At 38.2% G+C, this 26882-nt stretch overlaps 1 protein-coding gene across 6 annotated transcripts in view; it reads right to left on the bottom strand.

Annotated features, from left to right (window-relative positions):
- Window positions 1-7011: 7011 nt before the first annotated feature.
- LOC121406698 (la-related protein 1-like) overlaps window positions 7012-26882 on the bottom strand; it is a 45398-nt gene continuing 25527 nt past the window's right edge. For 5 of the 6 annotated variants that reach the window (XM_041597648.1, XM_041597650.1, XM_041597652.1 and 2 more), the window contains exons 8-21: window positions 23418-23736; window positions 22882-22936; window positions 20754-20843; window positions 20242-20428; window positions 19624-19823; window positions 18646-18767; window positions 17780-17996; window positions 16938-17151; window positions 16063-16235; window positions 15077-15189; window positions 10253-10398; window positions 9475-9729; window positions 9073-9200; window positions 7012-8466 (exon numbers count right to left, since the gene is read on the bottom strand). In XM_041597648.1, the coding sequence (XP_041453582.1) occupies window positions 8317-8466; window positions 9073-9200; window positions 9475-9729; window positions 10253-10398; window positions 15077-15189; window positions 16063-16235; window positions 16938-17151; window positions 17780-17996; window positions 18646-18767; window positions 19624-19823; window positions 20242-20428; window positions 20754-20843; window positions 22882-22936; window positions 23418-23736 (2369 nt within the window). In that variant the 3' untranslated portion in view covers window positions 7012-8316. The remainder of the gene's footprint in view (window positions 8467-9072; window positions 9201-9474; window positions 9730-10252; window positions 10399-15076; window positions 15190-16062; window positions 16236-16937; window positions 17152-17779; window positions 17997-18645; window positions 18768-19623; window positions 19824-20241; window positions 20429-20753; window positions 20844-22881; window positions 22937-23417; window positions 23737-26882) is intronic. The other variant, XM_041597651.1, reaches the window with a different exon arrangement.

Genomic DNA, 26882 nt, shown 5'->3' with positions numbered 1-26882 from the left:
TTTTTTTCTCATACAATCTTCTCTCACTTTGTGGATAAAATACTGTCAAATATTCCGCACCTATACATGTACACTAACCAAGTAAATTAGTTGCAGGTACTCAAACCATAACATAATTTCTAAACGAATAATTACATAATTTAGACATTCTGCATTATATACACTATGCACATCACATTTCAAATCATCCTTCTTTTTTGTAAGTTTTTTTCAAAATTTTCTTCTTTTTTTTTGGTGGTTCCCTTATCCATAAAATTTTGAACTACATGTAAAGAGAGAAAAGGAAAATAATTGCGTACTACATGCAGCCTTATTCTATAAGGCAAATTAATTTTTGTTTTTGCTTTTAACACCCCAATAAAGATACTTATCAAAGCTGAAATAGATGGCATATTGGGCAAACAAAATGTAGAGTCAAAAAGCCTCTCCTTTCATTTATTTCTCTTGAATAAATATCACTTGCATTTTTTTTTGGGGGGGGGAATCAAATCAGAATATCAAAATTATTAATCCAGAAGCAATTCTTTGAGGTGCTTTAACCTCTAGATGAAATAGGCCCACACAACCATTTGTAGGTTATTTTTTTACCCAAATCAATTTAAAAACAGGATCTGAATTTCGCATCTATTCCTAAAAAAAAGCTGTAGAATTTTCTACAGCTAGAGGATTTTAACATGAAATTGCAAAATAATTATGCTGTTTTGCATGCTCAATATTAAAAAAATAATATATTATTTCATAAAATGTTAAAATGCAAAATTTAATCTGGATTTAATACCCATTTAAAACAAAAAGGTTAGTTGTAACTTTGTGAACATAATGACCAATTAACTTCAATCTCCTTTTCCACTACTCAAGTCTAAATTTAAAGAATTTCTGATTTTGATGACATGAAAATAATAAGATATGCATCTATGAATACCAGTGAGAAGATCTCAAGCAAGAAAAAGTTATCAAATATTAAAATACCATGAAAATGAAAGAGTATTATATGAAAACTCAAGTCTGCAAAGCTAGACACTACAAAAATATTGTACTACAATTGTTCAAGGGAATGTTTTAACGTGATGTAAGTTTTCAAGACATTTAAGCAATTGGCTATTATACTTCCACACAGTGGACACATACATGTACTAAGTGCATCTTGGAGGCATCAACTAAAATTGTCTCATAATATCTCTTTTTTATAAGCGTATAAATTTATACTTATTTACATTCACACCCAGAGAGGAAAATTAAACATTATCAAGGCCAGTAAAAAGAAAAGGTAAAGAGACAATAATTTTTGTCATCATACATAGAGACAGCCAAAAAACAAGGTTTTTTTTGCATCTGTCATTCTAAAACATGAGATACAAAGTAGCATATCGCGGCTGGGCTGATAAAACCTTGTATCTCAAAATTTAAATATTTTGATGAGAGCTCAGAATAAGCTGGAGTTAAAACACGGGTAACAACTTTCTTTTGCATGGAAAGCGTTCTTCACAGGTATCAGGAGACTGTTTTCAGACAATATGAGACTCCCACCATTACTATATTTTTTCAATTACAGCCTTCTCAAGTTGCCCTCAAAACTTTTAAAGTTTGAGATACGAGGTTTTATCAGCCAAGCCACGATACATTTTATACTACTACCTCTACCATAGGGAGTTTCATGACCAAGTAAATGAGAAGCATGATGACCAATTACAGGAATAAGTTTACAAATATTATAATCATTTATCCAGGTTTCTAAAACATTACGACAGAGCTTCTGGTGGTTTTCTTTAAAAAAATTCTCTGCTTTCTCTAATATAAGAATTTTAAAAAATCAAAGATGACTGACATAATTTTTTTTCATCAGCCTTCCTAACTGAAAAGCTGCTTCAAAATAAAATACCATGACTTTTAAGACCACCTGAAAGTTTCTGTGTATAGTGCTTGTATATAATTGCAATATACTGTAAGAATTTCATTAAAAATGGGCCTACTATTATTTCATGGTTTTCTGTGTTTTATTTGAATGGTGAAAGGGAGATTGGTTCAATTGTCCAGTAGCTTGACTAAATCTTTTGTTTAAAAAAAAGTTTTTGAAGTAAAAGTACATTTGAAAACAAAATTAGTCAAGGTATTGGGCTAATATCTTTAAACTAATTTCCGTTCAACCATTCAGATCAATAACACCATGGACGCCAATAAATAATAGGCCAATTTTAAAGAAACTATTACAGTATAATACAATGATATACATGTGCCATAGACACAAAGTTTCAGGAGATGGTCTTAAACTTTTGCAAATGAAGGCAATACGTACAGCATTTGGGACTGGCACAAATAAGAATTTTTCTCCTATATCCATTCTCAGGTTTAATCACATTTTATCAAAAATATATTGTGACATATGCTTCATCTTCAGAGGCACCTTATCAAAATCCTGTGCTGGGCCTTTCTAGCAGGAATCTTGCAAGCAGTTTTTCATCACTAATCCTTAGACTTCATCATTGACAGAACAATGGGAAATGCAGGAAAGTCGCAATGAAAGATGCTGAGTGCCTTCAAGGTGGGATACCGGCTTGAGGACATGGCACAGACTTTTTATTGCGTATAAGTGTCATTTGGATATATAGACTGTGGGATGGTCGCTAAAATTGTGACTTTCCGTGGGGCGGCAAATACAACCACGGTTCTTGGACATGATAATTTGTAAAATATTATGAGTGAATACCTGCACAATGTTGCCATCGGTAAATTTTGCTCCTGACCTCAAAATTAAAATAATAATATGCAAAATCGTACCATTGATTCGACTGGAAATTCCGCCATTCACCCCGTGTGTTAAGGACTTCCGTGAACGGGCGCAAGCGTGCACAATGCATGTAACCTCGTTCGCGTTTTATTTTTTTTTATTCGCTGTACATGATATACGTTATAATACAGAATGTACGATGGCGGATAAGATGTCGTCGTCTTCGTCGTGTTTTGACAGCGAAAATGACGATTTATCACTAGCAAATATATGCTACATGCACGTCTTTCCCAAGGAAAGAGGGCCAGTAAATTCCTTTCAAGTAAAGAGCTAGAACAAATTTAAGCCTTTGCTGCATTCGTTGATGTAGACTACCTGGGACTTCAGAATAAAAATAGCTATTCGTGCAGCAGAGAAGTTTGCGATTGACTTGCAAGCATGCAGCCCGGCCCCGGGAGACCAGCCCGACGTCCGACCAGCTTTCAGCAAGATCCGAATGGATCAAAATAAATATAGATGTTCGATGTAGGCCTACCGCGTTTACATCTTGCCCAGAGCCAGGTCAAACATCTTTCGTATCACCAGCATTGAGCAATCAATCGATCGAAGGTATAATTTGTTTTCACTTTGTGCTCTTGCATTTCACTCTCTGCAAAAGTGAAGCGGTGCAAACTTTGATGATTTTTTTTGTATAGGTCTACATCTAGATTTCTTAATTGAGTCGATGAATAATGTGACTCATGACTTACTTCGTCTTCTATTCATAGGCTTGTAAATGTGGCGGTTAAGTAAGTCATGACATGAGTCACATTATGTATCGATTCAATTAAGAAATCTAGACCTATACAAAAATCATCAAAGCTTGTACTGCTTCACTTTTGCACAGAATGAAATGCAAAAGCACAAAGTGAAACAATTTTGGCATGGACAAAGATCGCTATAACAAGGATCACCATCTCAAAATCATCCTCTGTATCTTTTTCACCTTCGATAGTTTGATTGCTGGAATGCTGGTGATACGAACGATGTTTGACCTGGCTCTGAGCAAGATGTAACGCGTTACATCTATAACGTTAGTTTGATCCATTCGGATCTTGCTGCAATGCTGGTCGGGCTGGGCAGGAGCGTAACGGGTCGGTGGCCATGCAGGAGGGGCAAGAGCAAAAAAATCTCCGGTCTTATCAGGGGCAGATCCATGATTTTCCAAAAGGGGGCTAATTTTTCAGAGGAAAGTTTCGACCAGCCCCCCCCAAAAAAAAAAAGTTTTTCAACCAATTGACAAGCAAAAAAAAATGAAAAAGGTTTTCACCCACAATGAAGTATATTTCGTACACGGAAAAAAGGGTCTTCAATTTCAAAAGAGGGGGCACACCTTTGTTTTAATGGCATATTTACATTACAAATTTTAGTATTTTGCTTCTCAAAGGGGGGAGGGGCAGGCAATGGCGTCATGAGGCAACATTTTGAGGGGCGATATGGTGTATCGGGAAAAAAAAACAATGCGAGTGAGCAAAAAATTATACATTTTTATTATATACAAAAATCCAATTTCAGATTTTGACATAATGTTAAAGAAGATAACATATTTTTCACCCTTCTCTCTTTCCTTTTCCTTTTTTTTCTTGGTCTGTACGCCACGGTAAACAAGATTTTGTTTATGATTTTGCATGCATGCTTATTTTTAAAAAAATAAAATCACCTTTTCATGACAATCTATCTGTTCTTCTTTCTTTCCTTTTCCAGTTCCTCTTTTTCCCCTTTCCCTTTCATTCTCCCCCTTTTCTTTTTTCCCCTTTCATTCTCCCCCTTTTCTTTTTCCCCTTTAAGTTCCCGGTGAACTCCCCCAGGGGGATAGCTTGCCCCCCCCCTGCACTGTTAAGCCACTGCTCCCTGGGATGGACCGGGTTGCATGCAAGTCAATCGCAAACTTCTCTGCTGCACGAATAGCTATTTTTATTCTGAAGTCCCAGGTAGTCTACATCAATTAACAAATGCAGCAAAGGCTTAAATTTGTTCTAGCTCTTTACTTGAAAGGAATTTACTGGCCCTCTTTCCTTGGGTAAGACGTGCATGTAGCATATATTTGCTAGTGATAAATCGTCATTTTCGCTGTCAAAACACGACGAAGACGACGAAATCTTATCCGCCATCGTATATTCTGTATCTAACGTATATCATGTACAGCGAATAAAAAAAAATAAAACGCGAACGAGGTTACATGCATTGTGCACGCTTGCGCCCGTTCACGGAAGTCCTTAACACACGGGGTGAATGGCGGAATTTCCAGTCGAGTCAATGGTACGATTTTGCATATTATTATTTTAATTTTGAGGTCAGGAGCAGAATTTACCGATGGCAACATTATGCATGTATTCACTCATAATATTTTACATATTATCATGTCCAAGAACCGTGGTTGTATTTGCCGCCCCACGGAAATGAAAAACTAGAGACATTTTCCTTGTCCATCCCACAGTCTAATATCTAGTCTTCACACTTTTATCCAATAATTCTGAGCATCACCATGGTCAGGAAACACAAAGCTCCTGGATTGATTGTAGGATTACATAGGATGAATTATTATGATTGTTTCCATCATTGGAAATAATCAATCTCACATATCGAATGTTCCATCAATCTAAGCTTTGTATCATGAAAAGATTGTGGCTTGAGGTCACGCATAGTTGCCAATACATATGTCTAACACATTTTCTCACACACGACCGCGCAGAGATGCGCATCCCGCCAAACACAATCTGACCAATATGGTGATATGCAACATGCCACACTCGTCTAAGAACTTAAAAGTAACTTAAAGTCACATCAAACACTTCTCGACCGTTGCCATACATTTTTTACATTACGTAGATAACTATTAGATAGAAGCAAGTAAAAATATTGTGAACTGAACACGAAATGCAGCATAATAAAAGTCTACAAATAGATAAATATATATTGACGGACAATGTCAAGGACAAAACAAATATAATTACTTATACTTGTGCTTAAGAAAGTACTTCATATCATATATCTGGATGGCCTCCACTAATCTAGTAAAGAAGGATTAGGGTACTAATATAAAAGGTCAATTTTAAATGAGAACTTGATCAACAACGAAATTTGGCAGCCTTAACCCTATCTAGGCCGGGGTATTTTTGGAGTTCCTATGGCCGGGGGGGGGGGGGGGGGGGGGGGCCCTGGGAGGCCCCCCCCCTAAGATCTCGGCCGTCGACCGCGCGATCGCGCCGAAAATTGGCACGCGGTTTGCCTGGAGCATAATCTACAAGATTGTATAGTAATTTATTTCATGCGAATCGCTATTAAGTGATTATGCTAATTTATGCGTAATTAGTATGCGAAATCATACTTTTCCCTTTAACTCCCTAAATAAAGCTCCAAATGTACTAATTTTTGGTACAGAAACTCCTTGTGGTGTCCTTAGCAAGTGTACATGAAAAAAAATTGTGATATCAAATCATTTTCTTATGTATTATATTGTTTTTTGCAATTTCTTATGTATTTCTTTGTTTTTTTCAATGAAATTTGTTGGGGACTCTTCTGTGATCATAAAAAGCATAAAATGAATACATTTAGACTAGAAAAACTAAAAATAATCATACATTTATGAATTTTGGTTGAAAATACAATTTGCATTGACTTTGTACATGAAATCACGTTTTTGAGCAATTTTCGGTCTGACATGCACTTACATAATGTTGCGTAATTTCGTAACCATGTACCCGGGTGACGCAAAATTGGTCTCAAAAGTTGGGTAAGACTTGAAAGTAAAAAGTCAGCGAGCGGCGTGGTCAAAAAATTTCGCACGACGAAAATATCACGCGATTCGTTGAGGAGGGGGCTCCGAGGGCCCCCCCCCCCGGCCTAGATAGGGTTAAAGAGGGTGGAAGGTGAACAGACCTCAAACAAAATGTGATCTCATTCACTGAACCTATTTTGATCAAAACCACTCAATTTGATCCACTTGAAAGGATAGATGAAGACATTCCTGAAAACCATCCCCCCAAAACAGTGTCACTTATTGCTGTTGAAAATCTACATTTGTAATATCATTTCAGATACAACTTTGCACCATCTCGCGATTAAGAACTGGTTTTGGCACCAGTTTCACAGAGTTACAGCTATGGTTACTTGCTGAGCCCTGTTACCATAGTAACAGGGCTCATCAATCAATTACAACAACAGTTTCCCTGGTAGACACTATAGTGTTAAAATTACCATAGCTGTATATATTTATGAAAAGGGCCCCTGTTTCATAAGACTTGTGGTTATAGTAATTGTCATGGCAACCTGGTGGAGTCCGATTCGCTGCTCAGCCATGCTGCCATACTAGTTGCCATAAAAAGGACAAAGAACTATATTCACACAAGGGACCCTGAGGAAAACACCCAACATATTTTAACTCCAATAGGGGGCAATACAGCAGTGGTAACTACTTTTGGCAAAGGTTGGGTTACAAGCATTCCAAGGATTCATTAGAATGAGCAGGGTCAAATGCATTCATTCCATCATAATGGTATGGCTTGAAAGAAGAAGACAGTTACACTATGTAAACATCATCCAAGAATTATACTCGAAAATATACTTCACCAAGGACACGTCTTGCTAATCATTTCCTGTGTATTCAAAAGAAAATTGACAGTGAAGAAAGAAAAATAGAAGCTAGCCCCAAGCTAAAGAGCATGCAAAATCTCTCAAGATTAGCCTACTCAAGATACCAGGAGGCTTTTCATAAAGAATAGTGATTGATCGCCATTCTGACTTTTATGATTGATTACATTGGTCATTGTGTACAATCAAGCGTGGGAATAAGATGTACGATCAATTGCTAAACTTTGTGTTATGAGCCAAATCTCACCAGGCATTGGGCTACCAATAATGTAATTTGGATCATTGTTGTACACTCACATCGGGTTTTAAAGATGGGAAAGGCATCTATATTGTGCTTCTAACAACAGTGCTAACATCAAACTTGGAACCACCGATTGATAAGAGAGGGTATCATGGCAACTGTTAAACATCGTAGGAAGGAAAACACCGGACGCCTCTCAGCTCATGGCGATGCCTGACTGGTCAGTATAGCCAGGGTATAAATTCATGGAAGCAGATGACCTCCTGACCAGTAATGATCCATAGAGGGGCCCGACGGTCTTCGATATCAGTGGCGGAGAAACTCATTATCTATGATGATTAATTCCCAGATACCTAGTTTTCGCATCCCACTATGAAATTGAGCATGTTTTCCTTAGATATCCTTAGTAATCCGTGGTCGAGGACAGCAAGTTGCACAACTGGTCCAGGAGTTGATGCCTTCCGGGCCGAAACCCCATGCAAACTGAATGACTCCACTTCAGAGCGTCTGTTCCTACCAACAAGCATGCCACAGAAACGTGTTTCCAAGATCAGTCTTTGACGATTCACAATGCTGCAAGCTCAATGGCCCATCAAATCACAAATGGCATAATTCACATCCCTCAATGACAAGATGGCCATCTAGATGCTTTACTGCTGTGTAACAATGTTCTAGTACCATACGAAGCATTTGAATCCTGCGGGGGGTCGAGACAAGGCATTCATTCTTCCGCTCCCCCGACAGCACCCTGAGATTCCAGATTGCTCTGCTGTTCTGATTGGTCGGATGTGGACTGTTGTCTACTTCGACTGGACTTGGACTTCTTGGCGTCCCCGGATCCACTGGACTTCTTGTTCTCACTGATAGGGGGCTGCAAAGGACAATATAGAAAACAGTACACATGTGATTTCAAATAGAGCAGAGTCTGCTTAACTTGACCTTCTAGAAGTTGAATAATTGCCAAAGTAAAAGAAAATTCATGTAAGATTATACAAAACATGGTTATTTACATTGTTTCACCCAAACCCAACCGATTTATGTTGTCATCAGGGCAGATTAATCTGTTTGGGGTATTTGTGGTACATCAATAACAAGTTTTTGCTCAGCAACGCAGAATGAATCCTACAAGGGAAATGCATTGAAAATGCAAGCCTACGGGACGAGAGTTTCTTCTGATGTTTCTGAGCTGACAAGAAATCACAAATATCTTAAGTCCAGAGTGAGACGAAGCTGCCGTTTCAATTCAATGACCTCCGACAAAGAGTTCATTGTCATGAAGGGCATTTGACAATAGATTCTCTATGTTCCAAAAAAGCTTCTGCGTAGCTGTTGCGAAATCTCCCTATTCACCACAAAAGGGTTTCAGTTGTTCTGAAAAATCATGAATATCTAACATTTTGAAGAAATGGCCCAAGACTTTATCAAGCTAGGACACACGATGCAGAGAAACTGCCAAGAACGGAGCAAGCACACATACCTCCACCCTGAAGTCTTCAAGTGTCCTGTACTTCTTGAGTGCTTCAGACAGCTCGGGCAAGGTAGTCAGCTCTCTCAATCGGGAATACTTCAGGTAAGCCCAGAACTTCTCTAGACCATACAGTTGCCCTACATAGTAATCATTCAATGTTACAGTATTATAATATCATATCAATATCATCATAATAATATTTGGTTCTTTGACTCTATGTCACAATAACTGAAGAAGGAATGACTTCATGAATGCATAACTAGCCCCATTGAAGTAAATGTATTATTAGCCCCATTTAGTCAATAATACATTGATTACCAGACTAGTCGGAGAAAATGTTGAGGTGGTGATACCAAGTATAAATGTAGTAAATTCCATTAAGTGAAATATAACAATGCTTTGAGACCATACCTGATTCGTAATCCCGTAATGTCTCCGTCTGGAAGTCCTGATAGATATCTGGCCTAAACTTGACCTCCAGACCATAACTGAAATACCTAAAGAGACACTCTAGTCCGTAACGGTAGCCCTGCATCGAGTCCTCCACTGCAAGATTCTTGAACTCGTCGTACATCTTCTTGTTGAAGTTCGTTCGGAGGAAGAACGACCAGAAGCGGAAGAGGGTGTTCATTTCTTGAGACTTGCCGATTCCAAGCTTCTTGCGGTCTGAGGGAAAAAAAGGGGAATTTAATGAAGACTTTAGAAGAGATATAGACATTACATTGAACTTAATTTGAGAAATAAACAAGTATCAGTTCCATCACTGTTCAATAAGAAATCATTGCAAAATGGATGTAGAGTACGAACAAAATGGATAAATTGTGAACTACATGAAGTAGAAATGAATTCCTACACCATTACCAAATCTGAATCATACTGCACACTCATTTCCCCCAAAATTGAAAAAATGAACAGAAATTGATGCATGGGACTACTGTGACACACAAATGATCTTCCAGAAGTGTCAGCCAGTCCCCTAGATAAATGTTTGCCAAACAATGAGGGTCAATCGTCTATGATAATATCATGAACAGAACTTGAAACCTCACATATCATTTTTAGCTTGGCAAACTTATACTTTTTAAGACACTTTTGATGGTAGAATGAAGGTCAATTTATTTTCCCTCAATATCATGAACAGAACTTGAAACCAATTTTTTTTATCTAGATTGGGAAAACTTAAAAATACCTTTGAGACACTTTTGATGGTACTTGTGGTAAGCATGCTGAGTGAAGTTATTCTCTTTGAGAAGCTCATGGGAAGGATGCTCAAACTTGGGGAAGTTGAGTGGGGTTCCATAACTGGTGCTGATAGGTGCACCCTCTGACGGTGAGCTGAGAGAGAAAACAAAGAAACATTACCGTGCTGTTAAAAGCTACTCAACATTTCTAAAGTGAACACTCTAATAGTAATGAGACGAGAGTAGGTGTATTCTTAACACTTCATCAAACTCAACAATTGATTTTTTTAAAGCTTGAATGCAGAAGGAATAATTTTCTTGATATCGCATTGCAACTCACTTTTTTTTTAAGACTGCTACACAATGGTTGTTTGTGAAGAAGCACCTCAGAGGTTAAACTCACCTTGTGGTTGCGTGTACTGACCAAGCCATGCGTTCTCTTAGGTCTAACACCACATCTTCAAAGCTCTACCCAGGTGGGGGTGCTTTGCTTTGTCTTGATTAACCAAATTGTCCCCCCCCCCCCGACAAAATATGTGATTAACTCTTTGTGTGTTAGGCCATGAACCCCTGTGTGCTAAATTACTTTCAGGGAGGGAAACAATGCATTGTTTGCTTGAGAGTGAAATGCGACATTGAATTGAATTGAATTGAATTTATTTCCGTTAAAAAAACAGATAACAATACATATAAAATTATACATATGGATTGGTAAATAGAAAACGGGAGGATGGCCCTACTCAGCAGCATCAATCATGGTGCTGCTGGTCTACCGAGGGGTCCTCATATAGCATAAAAGAAAATTACACAAATATAAATTATACACAATATATAAATAACATACCAAAACAATAAGAAATAAAACTAATCGGTCATAACATCTAGCCCCCCACCCCCTACGTTAACACACCCTACATTTCAATGCATAGGAATTGAGCAACAGAGAATAATGTACAGTCAGACCCAATTTAAGATATGGTTATTAACTACGTTATTAAATGAGCTATAAGAAACAGAACATTTAGCATCACGTGGCAATTCATTAAAATATGTCGTACCCCTGTATGAAAACATTCTTCTACAGTATTCAGTCCGTGGTTTAGGGAGAGAAAGATTTTTATCAGAACGGAGAGAATATTTATGAGTAGAAAACTGAAATATATTATTCAAGTAAGGCGCACTAAGACCATTCAGACTCTTATACACCATTGAAAGAGTATGCTTTATACGCCTTGATTTTAATGACTCCCAGTTTAAGAGTTGATGAACAGTATGGTTTGATATATATTTATACGGATTAATTTTTAGTATTATTCTGCAAGCTCTATTTTGTATTTTTTGCAATTGTTGGGTACATTTCAAATTTGATGAATCAAAGACTACATCAGCATAATCAAACAATGGCAAGATTACTGAACGGTAAATTAATTTCAGACTATCCTCATTTAAAAATGAACGAAGCCGACCAAGGAAATTTACTAATTTACTGGTTTTAGCACAAAGTTTATCAATGTGGCAATTCCATTTTAACTCTGGATCAATAAAGACCCCCAAATATTTCACAAATTCTTTAGACTGAATATATTTTCCTGAAATTCTGACATTAAGAGACTTGTGCACAGACAACATGTGACGTGACCCAAATAACATACTTTCAGTTTTGTCGATATTAAGACTTAATTTACTTAAACACATCCATTCGTATATACGATTAAGGTCGGCGTTTAAATTGTTTTCAATGAGATTTACGTCATTATCAGAAAAATACAAAACAGAATCATCAGCGTATAGATGGATTTGACAGTGCTTAACTTGTTTAACTATGTCATCTATATATATAGTAAATAAAATAGGGCCCAATATTGAGCCTTGTGGTACTCCATAACTTACAAGCAAAGGATCAGATAACGTTGAGCTAATGAATGTACTGATTTGACGATTACTCAGATAACTTTCGAACCATATGAGACCATCATTAGATATTCCAATTGATTTAAGTTTCTTCAACAAAGTATGATGTTCGACCGTGTCGAAAGCCTTTTTCATATCGATAAAAACGGCTCCAGTATATAAACCAGAGTCAGTGGCGCGTAGCCAATCATCCGTAACTCGAATAAGAGACGTTATGGTCGAATGTTTTTTCCTAAAACCAGACTGTTCCATTGAAAGTATATTATTAGTTCTTAGATACTCGGTTAACTGTTTTTGAACTACTTTCTCCATAATTTTGGAAACAGGAGAGAGTATAGCGATTGGACGATAATTTGAAGGGGATGATTTGTCACCCGATTTATGTAAGGGAATTAACTTAGCCTGTTTCCATCTTATTGGTAGGACACCATCTGACATTGATTTGTTTATAAGGTAAGTAAGAGAACGGACAATGATGGGGCAGACAATTTGAGCATTTTCATTGAGATACCATCGATTCCAACAGATTTCTTGTTTTTCAAGCCACATATGATATTGAATACCTCGTCTTCAGTTACAGTATGAAGCGAAACAATAGAATCGGTAGAATCACAATGAGAGGAATTATGGGGAACTGTTGGAGGTATATTAGCAGCAAGGTCAGCGCCAATGTTTGCAAAATAGCTATTGAATATATTAGCTCTGGGTTTATCTTTTTGGGTGGTATCAGTGGATTTCGATACGTCTTTAGGCATCACTGATTTAAGAATAGTCCACACATCATTTTGAGTATTTGTCGACGATATTTTATTCGAAAAGAAGGATCGTTTACGTTTTCTAATCTTACTTGTGACCAAGTTCTGCGATTTCTTATATCGGGTCCACAGTTCACCGTACTTCCTCTCCAAAAGTTTTCTTTGAGATTCCACTGTTTCCTTCAACAAATTATATTTAAGTTTCATAGCTTTTGCTTTACACCTGTCTCTCTCATTTATCAACTTTACAATATCAGGACACATCCAGGGAGAGGAATTGTTTTTAACACGTATTTTACGGATTGGCATATGTTTGTTAATAACTTCAAAAACGAGATTCTCCCTACCTCCACAGCTTCGTCAATATCATCTTTATCAGACACAAGTTGCCAGGGTTGTAATTTTAATTCCTCAATATATGCGTTAGGATCAAAGTTTTTCATTTTTCTATACGTTATGGTGAGAGGTGCATAATTAGTAATATGGTGCTTCCAAACCAGAAAACAAATAGAATTATCAGAAATACCGGAGTGTATAATACCATGAGATGCAACCATATCAAAACAATTAGTCAACATATGATCAATAAGACTGCACGAGTCTTTTGATATCCTTGTATATTCTTCGGTGTTAATCAGGGATAAAGAATAAATACTATGAATTTGGTTTAAGTGTTTAGTCTCATTACTTAAATTTTGTTTCTTAATGTCACAATTTAGATCACCAACAATAACAATGTTTTTACCAAATGAATCAAGGAAAGAGAGTAATTCTTCATAATAATTAAACATTCCGATGGAACTATTTGGTGGACGGTACCATGTTGTTAGAATAGAAGATCTCGAGTGGTTGGTACCCACCAACAACGGAATGGCTTCGATATGTTCTAAGCTACTGTGAGTCAACAGCTGAAATTGAAGGTTGTTTTTTACAAAAATTGCTACACCTCCACCATTTCTATTTCTATCTTTCCGTATTAATTGGTAGCCATCTACATGGACTTCATTATCTAAAACAGAGCCATGAAGCCAAGTTTCATTTAACGATATAATATGCACATTATTTTCTATCAATAGAGTCTTGATTTCTGAAAAATTGCGGAGTAAACTGCGAACATTCAAATGTAGCACTATGAGACCTTTTTGGTGATTTAGTTCTTTAAATTTCAGATTTTTATCTCCCTGTTTATCAGGATGAGACTGAAAGAACGAAGATTGTGTGGATGCTACGAATGAGCAAGTCTTGTCATTATCTTCATCAGATATGTAGTTAGGCAAGTATTGAAACAAACATTTGGGACATTTCCAGTATAAAAAAATCACATAATGGATCATCATAATCAACAATACTAATTCCAACACATGCGATGTGAACCCATTTATGACATATTGTACAGCGTATTCCCTTCTGGTTGTGTTTTACAGGTTTAGAACAACTAACACAAGAAAAAACCCTGACCATTGAAACGAGAAAAAAAAACAATTAAATAAATAAATCACTGAATGAAATTAAAATCAAAGTTCAAACAAGCAAGAGCTAAAATAGCAGGATACACCAAAGCTCCAAGAGTACAATGTTGCATACATAGCAAAGTACAACTGAGTTTATTTTCAAACTGATCAAATACTGTCCAAGTCTCTTTCATGCGTGATGAGACGTTTTATTGTTTTTCCGCCACTGGCTGGGAGCAACGCGAAAATCCTTCCGTCAGCGGACCACGAAGCAAGAACCTTTTGACAGTTTTTCACTTTGTGTAGAAGCTGTGCATTGGGCCTGGTTAGATCCTCCTCAATGCCCAACTTTGACCCCTTGAGGACACGCCTTTTCGAAAGGATCAGACTGCGCATGCGGTAAGAGAGGAACTTGACTATTATAGTTCGCGGTCGTTCCGATTGCTTGCTGTTTCGCGCCGCTTTTCCACCAGCAGTTGAATTGCTATCTTGTTTCTTTGATGAAAGACGATGAGACCTTTCAATGTCATCTTTTGACAAAGCAACTTTAAGCTTTTCATTTGCTAAAATTCAAGCAGCACCAAGTGTGCATTGGCATTTAGTAATACGCAGAAAGAGTAAAAGTGCAGCCACATTCTGTTGCATGTTTTGGAACTAAATTTATGAAAACTCAAACGAATGGTCTTTTATTTTAAACAGATGGAGCACGGCTTACCTTGTAGATGCATGCCTGGATCTTGCTATATGTTCTCTTGAATCTAACACCCAACCAACATGGCTCTCGACAGGAGGGTCTTCACTGTGCTTCGTCTTGCGTTTCCTTGGAGTCTAGATGACAAAAAATATTAATAAATATGGGTTTAAACAGAGCAATGATGCCAGCATACCTGCCAACCTTGACAGCAAAGAAATAGGAACAAAGAGACCTTATGCTAAAAAATATGACACCATCTCACTAATCCTGCAGTCCTTGTATTGGCTGCCTGTTTAAAAAAGAGTCAAGAATCATCTTCAAATTTCTTTTACTAAGACATCATTCAGTTTATTCTCTCTCCCCAAATATCTGCGCAGATCTACCTCAAAATATCAGCCTACAATTGCATGATATATATACAAAATATCTGATAAACTCCTCAAAAAATGTTAGAATACTGTAAATTTTGAAGTGCGATGTTTGGAAAACGGCATGAAATTTCCTGACCGTTCCGTTCCGTGGAATTTCCCAGAACTAAAAATAAAGAGATGGAATGATGAGCTCACAAATGGATTGCATCACCACAAAACAAGCTCCTTTGGCACCACCCAGAGGCCTTTGCCTTGCAGCAGGCTGCACATGGCTGATGATGATGATGAATAAGAAGGAATTAAACCTTTTCTTCAAATAAAAATAATAATATGCAACATTTATATAGTGCTTAATACAAATGTTAATAAGCGCCGCATACTACTACCCCTGCTTTAGTAAGGCTATCCTGATTGGATGCTGGAGCATTCAAGGATTTTCTTCCTACCACGTACCCAAATTTACTACACCTGGGTGGATAGTGGTAAATATATACAATAGGCCTATAGATGAACGCCTAGCAAAAGGACGCGAATGCTGCAGTGGAATTTGAACCCCAGACCTTGTGGTTCAAAGTCTGGAGACTTATCCACTGAGCCACAACACCTCTACAGCCTCAAAATTGTAAGTGATCTCACCTTGTTATCAATGGGCTTGGTCTCCTTCATAACAGGGTAGAACCTAGGTGACATCTGAGCCTTGCCCCTTGGGGTACGTGGTGTCCTCATGGCCTCACGCAGGAGAGGGCCTTCTGGTACCGCTGTAGGTAATGACCTAGCTACCACTGACGATTCTGCCTTCACTAAACGCACTAGTTGGGGGGTAGACAAAGTTCACTCATATCAATGCATGGAAAAACATATCTGACTACTATAGGGGATGCCAATCCCACAAAATGAATTGCAGTATTTTTTGGTATAAAGGAGTATATATCACTAAACCTGCAGTGCTTTCATCCCCCTCCCTCCAAAATGCATAAAACACTGAAAAACAAGAATTGTTGGCATCGCTAAGCAACCATTTGTTTAAAGTATTGCAGCCATTGATTTATCTTGTCATTGATAACTAAAAAAGTTAAGTCTGAGGGTATATCCACTCTTTGATTGGTTGAACGCATAGAAGTCAACTCTCACTGACAAATATTTTCTACATGGAGTAGATCGAGTCCTAAAAGCAGCACCCGCATAATCCGTATTAATCATGCCAATCCTCAACATTTCCTTGATTGAAATAAGCCGCATCCAATCCGCACCCACAGATTCATGGAAGGGATAATAGCAGGAAAAAAAAATCCCTGTGGCTACTTTTTGAGCTCACCAGCCCAAGTTTGCTACATTGCATTACAGTCTACATTGGAACGTATGGATATTTCAGGGGCTCTTGATTAGTTTTACAGGGCTCTGTAGGGCATTTCAGGGACAGATATGCCGGGAGCCCCCATATATTTTGATTTTCCTGGGTATAAGCTACGTGCTACAGGCCCATGGAGAAAGTGAGTGGAACGAACACTCACCTGCACTCTTCTGGATTGCAATGCCTCCTTCTTCTCCTTCCGCTGCAGTCACGTCACCCTCTGGACTGCTCTCTGCTGGAGGAGCAGGGGGTACTGCCTGCCTGGTGTGGGGTTTCTCAGGGGTCAAGCAGGAGAACTCTTCGTTGGTGATGGTCTGGATTTTGCTGAAAGGTGTGTGGGTTCCCGTCGATGCAGCCAGTGCTGCTATGTCACCCTGCAATGAAAGAATAACAAAGGGAAATATTCATCTGTAGAATTCTATAACATGTCCATATTACCATTGAAAATTGTTATATCAATCACACTAAAGTGAGTGAGTGAGTTCTTGCTGGTGCAACCATTATCACTAAGCCACCCTACAAGATGAAAACAATGAATCATAACAGCAAAGAGATATATTTTCTAATAGATTTCTACAAGTACCCATACTTCTATTCAAGAGAAATAAACTCTCCACCGAATTGAAGAGAGAAGTACATACCTACCCGATGAAAACCAAGATTGGATGTTTTAATAGATTTAGTCAGGGACTATTCATTTCTAGTAAACAGGGGGGAGTTCACCCTGACGATAAGATGGTTTCATGAACTAGGTCCATATACTTTCTAAGCAATGATGACATTTCCATAACTTAACCTTAGAGTTTAAGATAAGCGACGCCTATAGTCTCACTCTGCTCTGCAGGTGAGACAAAAATTATAAATCTCTTATTCTTTGATGCTTTGATGTGTTTCATCAGTCCTTCATGGGTAATTTCTTTCATTTTGTTATTTTTATCGAAAACAAATATTGTCAAGGTTAACTTCCCCTTAACTCTGCTAAGACACAATAGCTCATCATACCTTAGTAAGATCTTCATCCCATAGATCCATTTCATAATAGTAGAGTCCATCGTTGATGATCTTGGCTAGGTTAGCGGTCATCTTGGAGCGTGAGACATGGTATCCTGTCCTGTCACCTCCGGGGTGCTTCTTCAGACAGGGCGGGGTCTGCGTCACGATGATGATCTTGTTGAGATCGTTGTCTGAGATCTCATAATCCTCATCGTCGTCATCGGACCTGTTCATTATTAATAATAATAATAACACAATTCAGGAAATAAATTGATAAAATACTTTCCTGGTGCTACTTTTTGAGCTCACCCAGTCCATAGTGGAAGTTAATGTATGGAAGCTCGCTTTCCCGATGCAGACATAGAGGGCCTCCTTGCTCCTAACTCAGTGCCAGTCCCCTCATCTCCCCTCCTGATGAGGGGACTAGCAATGTGATTGAGAGTCAGGCCTTGTGGTGTTAGCTTTGGTATAGGGAGTTCAATTAATTGTCCAATCTTGACTAGGGCCCACCAGGTAAAAATCTGCAAGATTGTATTACAATGTATATCATCAAGTATAGTACAATGAATATTGGTCCATATGGGAATTTCCAAGATTTCTTCAGTTTGGAGGCAAATTTTCCCTACGCCCCATGTAAGTTTTTTTCCCCTGAAGAGCTCGTTAACACTCTACTCAGTGCCCAAAGTGCAGCACAGAAGCATGAAGTAATGTTTGATCAGATTTCTCATCTAGATTGGCAAACAGTTATTTCTCTAAATGAAATAAACAGACATTACAAATAGCATACTTTAATATTTGAATGTGTCAGTTCACAAGGAGAAGTGATAATCTAATTATTTGACCAAACCACATTATGTGGCCAGTTGGACTCTCACCACTCTGAAAAGGTATTTTTCCTGCCAGTGATCTCTGTAAGCTCTTCATCAAACTGAAAGTCCAGCTCCTCCTGAGCTCCTTCAAAATGATCCTGTGATTCGGTTTGCGGAGACATCATCTTCTGAAAAGACAAGGTTCAATGATTATCTATCACAGTAAATCGGTATTCAAGTCAGTTCTTTTTTTTATTCTGAAGACAAATTTGATAAACTACTTTACAATAAAATACAAAAGAATAAGTTAGGATATGACATCATCCGCTCATTCATTGCATTCATATTCATGAAGACATGCAAAGAACTGTTTTCTAAAACTAATGCAAAAATTCAAAAATGTCATAGTTTGTCTGATTTTTATTCAATTTTCAGTGCTTTGTTTGACTATTTTACTTTACATGTTTAAAGCAGGTAACTTTCAGCTTGAAGTACCCTTATAAGCAAAAAATTTTAAAGAAACAAAACTTGATTTCACTAATATGGAAATTCCATATAAAATGATAAAATAATTTTTTTTAATAGGATGTTTTTCTGGGAGGGCATAGGAAAAGAAGGAAAAGAACACCATAATAAATTTTAAGAAAACTTAGAAAATAATTGTCACAGGATAGTTTAATTCATATTCTTTCCTCCAAATAAGAATGGTTTGGAGCAGAAGAACAATGAGCCAAAATTTACCGAGGATGATTGGATGGATACATTTGCAAGCAAGCCAAATGCTAATAATAAATATTCGGCTAGATTTTGGGTGTAAAATTCAGATTATATAGAAAGCAAAAGTAATTAAAGCAAATAACAATGTTGAAATATATCAACGGCACAATGATTTCACACCAAAATCATATCAAGAATTTGGAAGCACAGGCCCCCCCCCCATTTCAACCCAAAATGCTTGGGAGGGCAGCTGCAGCAGCCCTGGCCCATCATCCCCCCCCCCCCAACATCATCAGTGGTGTGAAATGAAGGGACAAAAGACTGTACCTTATCCTTAGGAGTTGGCGCTTTATGCCTCCTCTTGACCTCTGTCCAATTTCCTGGTTCTTTCTCTGGTAGGCTGGTGGAAAGTCCCGGTGTCATGGGTACCCTCATACTGGACATTCCTTGACCGCTGGTCTCACCATCAGAGGCTCTGTCACTAGACTCAATGGTCTCCACAGGTGTGGGGGAGACTGGTGCAGATTCTATGGATTACAGAAGATTTGAGGTTTTGATCAGTGAAGGTATAAAATACTGTCATTTGAATTCTGTTGTTTATAGGAGGGGGTTACAACTGAAATCAATGTAACAATGCTCCTCTTCATTTAAGTCCACTTTTGTCCAGGCTTCATCTTTTAAAATAAAATATGACAGACACAGTTGGCATATGGAATCTTGCAACTCAGATACAGATTATAAAATCAATAGCAACCAACTTTATCTGTACCTCATATTGTTTATATAGTGTTCCGTTTCTTTTTTAATTCTGAGATCCAGACATGTTTAAGACAAAACCATTTTGAAAGGGTGTGTTGTAATTAATTGCACTTTTCAGCATAAATGTCCATTCATGACATCCCATTTTGAAAGCATTAACTAAGAAATCAAGGGTCCAATACTCACCTGTATCTTTGTTATATGATGAGGTGTAAGGATAGGGTTTGCCAGGGATGAACTCTGGGCTGTCATAGGAGAGCTCGTATTTGGTGGGTGTTAGCGGATCGTTGATGACCCATTGCATGGGAGAGAGCCGGCAGCGGACCTTGGACTTGTCTGATGATAGCTCCACCTCGGTGCTGTCATTCAGGGCCTGTATCGAGAAAATTAACATCAATACACAAATAACGAATAGGCACGAGAACGATGGTACAAGATTTCGATCACGGTTAAAGAAGCTCTATCCAACAAGGAGTAGCCGAGTTGAATAGAATGTCTCCTTCTTTCACCTGCATTTACTAAGCGCTGTGCACTGAATCCCTTTGAATCACCTTGTTCCTGACGACCGTGCAATGGTATATCATGGACGGTACAAATGCAACGGTATGAATGTTTGACATTCGTCCTCCCATTTACTCGCGAACAACAAGCTAAGTGGGCACTGTACAATCGAGAGATGACAAAGGGGTTAGACATACCGTGGTGATGATGCCAACATCACTAGTCAGGGCCTTGACTCGATGGAAACTGGCAATAAGACTGATCGGCAGGTATCCCTCTGCATCCATCTGAAACAACACAAAAATACAGGGCTCGAATTAGGAATTCCAAGGGGCACGGCCATTTTGTAATAGGGCAATTAAAGGAAAGGGAAGGCGTCCAAGGCCATTAAGGAGGGGCATCATTTATAGTAAAATTTACTCTTCAATGGGACACATGCACTGGATTACAGCAGGGCACCAAGGTCTCGGGCGGAAAGAGCATCTTATTTTGGCCTTAAGTCTACAAATATTTGGAAGGGCATCAATATCATTTTGATTAAGTTCTCGGCGATCATTTAGAAAATCATGGACAATACATTGTGCACTGATTTGACCAATAGGGCGCAACTAAAGAGAGAATTATTTCTTTAAACAAGTGGAATGCCTCTGGCCGTCTCACCTGCATCACGTGGTTCAATATAGCAGCAGTGCTGACTTTGCATACTACTCTAACTCGCACAAGATGTTCAGTGATACATGGTTACTCTTATGTCATCTTTTTATGAACTAGACCAATAAACTTACTGAGATATGATGGTTATTCAATAAAAAACCCCAACATGGCCAAAGTTCATTGACCTTACATGACCTTTGACCTTGATCATGTGACCTGAAACTGGAACAGGATGTTCAGTGATACTTGATTACTCTTATGTACAAGTTTCATGAATCAGATCCATAAACTTTCAAAGTTATGATGGTAATTCAACAGATACACCCAATTCGGCTAAAGTTCATTGACCTTTGACCTTGGACATGTGACCTGAAACACGCACAGGATGTTCAGTGATACTTGGTTACTCTAATGTCCAAGTTTAACGAACTAGACCAATAAACTTTCAAAGTTATGATGGTAATTCAACAGATACCCCCGATTCGGCCAAAGTTCATTGACCCTAAATGACCTATGACCTTAATCATGAGACCTGAAACTTGCACAAAATGTTCAGTGATGCTTGATTACTATTATGTCCAAGTTTCATGAATCAGATCCATAAACTTTCAAAGTTATGATGGGAATTCACAGATATCCCCAATTCGGCCAAAGTTCATTGACCCTAAATGACCTTTGACCTTGATCATGTGACCTGAAACTTGCACAAAATGTTCAGTGATGCTTGATTACTATTATGTCCAAGTTTCATGAATCAGATCCATAAACTTTCAAAGTTATGATGGGAATTCAACAGATATCCCCAATTCGTCCAAAGTTCATTGACCCTAAATGACCTTTGACCTTGGTCATGTGACGTGAAACTCATGCAGGATGTTTATTGATACTTGATTAACCTTATGTCCAAGTTTCATGAACTAGGTCCATATATTTTCTAAGTTATGATGACATTTCAAAAACTTAACCTCAGGTTAAGATTTCGATGTTGATTCCTCCAACATGGTCTAAGTTCATTGACCCTAAATGACCTTTGACCTTGGTCATGTGACATGAAACTCTAATAGGATGTTCAGTAATACTTGATTAACCTTATGGCTAAGTTTTATTAACTAGGTCCATATACTTTCTAAGTTATGATGTCATTTCAAAAACTTAACCTCAGGTTAAGATTTGATGTTGACGCCGCCGTCGCCGTCGGAAAAGCGGCGCCTATAGTCTCACTTTGCTTCGCAGGTGAGACAAAAACAGCAAAAAATGTCTGGGATTTACAGAAACAAGAAATAGCACACTGATCTCACAGCAGAATCAATTTTATTTCTCTTGAATTTTACGAAGAAGAAATCAATAAGCCAAAAAAAAAGAAAAACATGAAAAACTAACTTACAGTCCATATATCACTTGCTTCCTTTGTCAAAGTAAGGCAACATTATCATGTACCAACGTTAGTGATGGTTCACCACCAAAGTTTCAATCAATCCCAATTTACTTCCTATCTTATCAGAACAAAAAGGAAAGTCTTTCCTCAGAAAAAAAACAAATATTGATGGTATGCAGAAAACCACGGAATGAATAAAAAATATAGAAGTAATCAAAAGAAATGCATTTACATGGTAGTGTGTCATGTAAGAAACGTGAAAAGCCAATAGGAATGCATTGATTGAAGTATATTACCTTCTTCCTCAAAAATATATCCTTCACAAGATTCTCTACACTGAAGTAGTACTCACTGAAAATAAAACAGAAAGTAAAACGTCCATGAAAAGAAAGAAAGAGATTGGAGATTTGTCAATCAAATGATTAATATATCCATTACATATGCAAATATATTACACATCAATAACCTTAGGAACATCATTATCTTTCATGTTTCATTTGATAATCATAATACTTGATAGCATATATAGTGATTACCAAGATTCAATGGTGCACTTTATTTATTACTCCTGTTAGCTGCAACTAATATTCAAATGAAATAACTAGGCAGTAGTACTGTGTCAAGTGACAACGGACTCAAAACCTCTCAGAGCAGGATCGAATCTGGCAAAGCTGAGAATTGCCAAACCTTACAAGGAATATAATGGTAGACACTATGGCGATAGATCAATAATCAATATCTCATCATCAAAAATAAGTGTCAGTCTGCGATGATGTTAGCATTTTCCCCAGCTCATAAATGTAGTAAAAGAGACAGCAATAACAAAACTCACATTTGTTTCTTGACATAATCTTTAAGGGTGCCCTCATCCAGAGAGAAGGAGAGAGACGACGTCGAGGCAAGGCTTGGAGTATACACCGGGGTGGAGCCATCGTAGAATACAGGGTTGTTATACTGCGGAGTCACAAACTGAGGGGTATCAAAGTCTGCATCCCCACCGGCGCTGGCCGATCTGGTGCCAGTGCTGACCCTGGAGGTGGTGGTGGTGGTAGTGGTGCCACCGGTGGTGCCTCCGGTTGCAGTGGCATCGGCGCTGCCCAGGTCATAGTACTGTGGCACAAATTCTTGGAATAATTCAGAATCTGGAGATGCTGTGATGAATGGGAAAGGAAAAAAGGATTGTTACAGAACGGTTAGGCAGGGCTCGACACTAGCGGCGGTCCGACGGTCCCAGACCGGTAAAAATCGCTGTTGGGCCAGTAGATTTTCAGAAATTGGAAGATTTACTGGTCCGACATGACCAGTAAAAATATCATTGTCGGGCCAGTAATTTTTCCAAAAATAGCAAGATTTAAGGGTCTGACATGACCAGTAATAAAAACCATTGTTGGGCCAATAACTTTTCCAGAAATGGTCAAATTCACAGCAAACCATTTCCCCCGTTCAATTCTGCAATTCACACACAGAATACACACAGAATGAATCGCACGTGTTACTAGAGTACTATACAGCATGCGTACAGTGTACATGTAGTCAGCCACACAATCCACATGGTGAATTCTCCACTGGCCGCACGAACGAAGCCTGGCTAAACTCTGGCAGAAATCTCTCACAGAACTGTCAAAATTCACGGTTCATACTCATGAAAGGCTCTTATAATGTCCATATTTCCTAAAAATTGGAGTAACTCTGTCATCTGTAAGCAGTAAAAGGGTAAATTTTCACTTCTGTTTGGTTCAAACAGATCGGGTCTCGGGAGGTATCGTCTGAATACATATAGCCCCACATATGCATTTATGTGTGTGTTGATACACTTGGTTTCTGACTTTCTTTCGTAGCTATTTTAATTGAGCCAAAAAAGAAACAAATTATTTATAATAGTTTTAGCTTTCTTCCTCTGTTTTCTTCCTGTTTTCTTTCCTTCTTTCTTTTCAATCTTTCTTTTAATTTTTTTTCTCTATTTCTTTCCTTCCTTCTTTCCTTCCTTCTTTCATTCCTTCCTCCTTTCCTTCCTTCTTTCATTCCTTCTTTCCTTCCATCCTTTCTTTCTTTCTTACTTTCCTTCCTTCTTTCCTTCCTTCTTTCCTCCCTTCTTTCCTCCCTTCCTCCTTCCTTCCTTCCATCCTTTCTTTCTTTCTTTCCTTCCTTCCTTCTTTCCTTCCTTCCTTATTTCCTTCCTTCTTTCCTTCCTTCTTTCCTTCCTTCTTTCCTTCCTTCTTTCCTTCCTTCCTTCTTTCCTTCCTTCTTTCCTTCCTTCTTTCCTTCCTTCTTTCCTTCCTTCTTTCTTTCTTTCTTTCCTTCCTTCCTTCCTTCCTCCTTTCCTCCCTTCTTTCCTTCCTTCCATCCTTTCTTACTTTCCTTCCTTCCTTCTTTCCTCCCTTCTTTCCTCCCTTCCTTCCTCCTTCCTTCCATCCTTTCTTTCTTACTTTCCTTCCTTCTTTCCTTCCTTCCATCCTTTCTTCCTTCCTTCTTTTCTTCCTTCCTTCCATCCTTTCTTTCTGACTTTCCTTCCTTCTTTCTTTCCTTCCTTCTTTCTTTCCTTCCTTCCTTCTTTCCTTCCTTCCTCCTTTCCTTCCTTCTTTCCTTCCATCCTTTCTTACTTTCCTTCCTTCCTTCTTTCCTTCCTTCTTTCCTCCCTTCTTTCCTCCCTTCCTTCCTTCCTACCTCCTTCCTTCCATCCTTTCTTTCTTACTTTCCTTCCTTCCATCCTTTCTTTCTTTCTTACTTTCCTTCTTTCCTTCCTACCTTCCTTCTTTCCTTCCATCCTTTCTTTCTGACTTTCCTTCCTTCTTTCTTTCTTTCTTACTCTCTTCGTTTCTGTCTTGCTTTCTTTTTGTCCTTCATTCCTTCGTTTTACGGGGGGGGTCACGAAAGGCTAGAAAAATAATCTTGCGCCTTTTTTTAAATGTTTTCTTTACTTTTTGGGACCAGTAGATTTTAGGTTCGGACCAGTAAAAATTTGAAAAACTGGGTATCTACTGGTCCGACATGAATAGGTTGGACCAGTAGAAAAAATGGGTTAGTGTGGAGCCCTGGGTTAGGAATGATAGAATTTCATGTTTCATGAGGTAAAGTGGAATTCACAAATCTTAATTAAAGATAAATACCAGTTTTGGTAATGATCTAAGAATGAGTTCAAACAGAATCCAATAAAATTACCACACAAGTGTTGGTATATACGAATAAAAATGAAGGTAAAGTCAAGTCCCTTTGACATTTTTGTGATAACGATGTCATGTGAAAAGCTCTCCATTCAACAAGTCATAACTTCTTTCCTCAAATCTCAGGCATCATTTGATACCAAACTTGTGACACCCGGGAATAAGGTTCTGAATTCTGGAACACTTCTTGCGATCAACAACAGATCTTTAGCCATGCCAATTATTTCCAGCCTCTACAATATCCCAGTATAAATACAGTGAATGAATACCTGACCACTTGGCTTATAACAATCTGACATAAAAGATTTCCAATAAAAACTAAAGTACATTTGCTTCAGAGATTTTGATAATAAATCCCGGGCACTAACTGCCTTTAAAAGCAATAAACCGGGGTATACAACAAGTGGAATGCCTCTGGCCGTCTCACCTGCATCACGCGGTCCAATATAGCAGCAGTGCTGACTTTGCATACTACTCTAACTCGCACAAGATGTTCAGTGATACATGGTTACTCTTATGTCCTCTTTTTATGAACTAGACCAATAAACTTACAGAGATATGATGGTTATTCAACAAAAAACCCCAACATGGCCAAAGTTCATTGACCTTACATGACCTTTGACCTTGATCATGTGACCTGAAACTCGCACAGGATGTTCAGTGATACTTGATTACTCTTATGTACAAGTTTCATGAATCAGATCCATAAACTTTCAAAGTTATGATGGTAATTCAACAGATACACCCAATTCGGCTAAAGTTCATTGACCTTTGACCTTGGACATGTGACCTGAAACACGCACAGGATGTTCAGTGATACTTGATTACTCTAATGTCCAAGTTTAACGAACTAGACCAATAAACTTTCAAAGTTATGATGGTAATTCAACAGATACCCCCCATTCGGCCAAAGTTCATTGACCTTACATGACCTTTGACCTTGATCATGTGACCTGAAACTCGCACAGGATGTTCAGTGATACTTGATTACTCTTATGTACAAGTTTCATGAATCAGATCCATAAACTTTCAAAGTTATGATGGTAATTCAACAGATACACCCAATTCGGCTAAAGTTCATTGACCTTTGACCTTGGACATGTGACCTGAAACACGCACAGGATGTTCAGTGATAC

This window comes from Lytechinus variegatus, chromosome 1, assembly GCF_018143015.1.
Source record: "Lytechinus variegatus isolate NC3 chromosome 1, Lvar_3.0, whole genome shotgun sequence".
In the NCBI taxonomy this organism is placed as follows: Eukaryota; Metazoa; Echinodermata; class Echinoidea; order Temnopleuroida; family Toxopneustidae; genus Lytechinus; species Lytechinus variegatus.
This window is presented reverse-complemented; position numbering and strand designations above follow the sequence as displayed.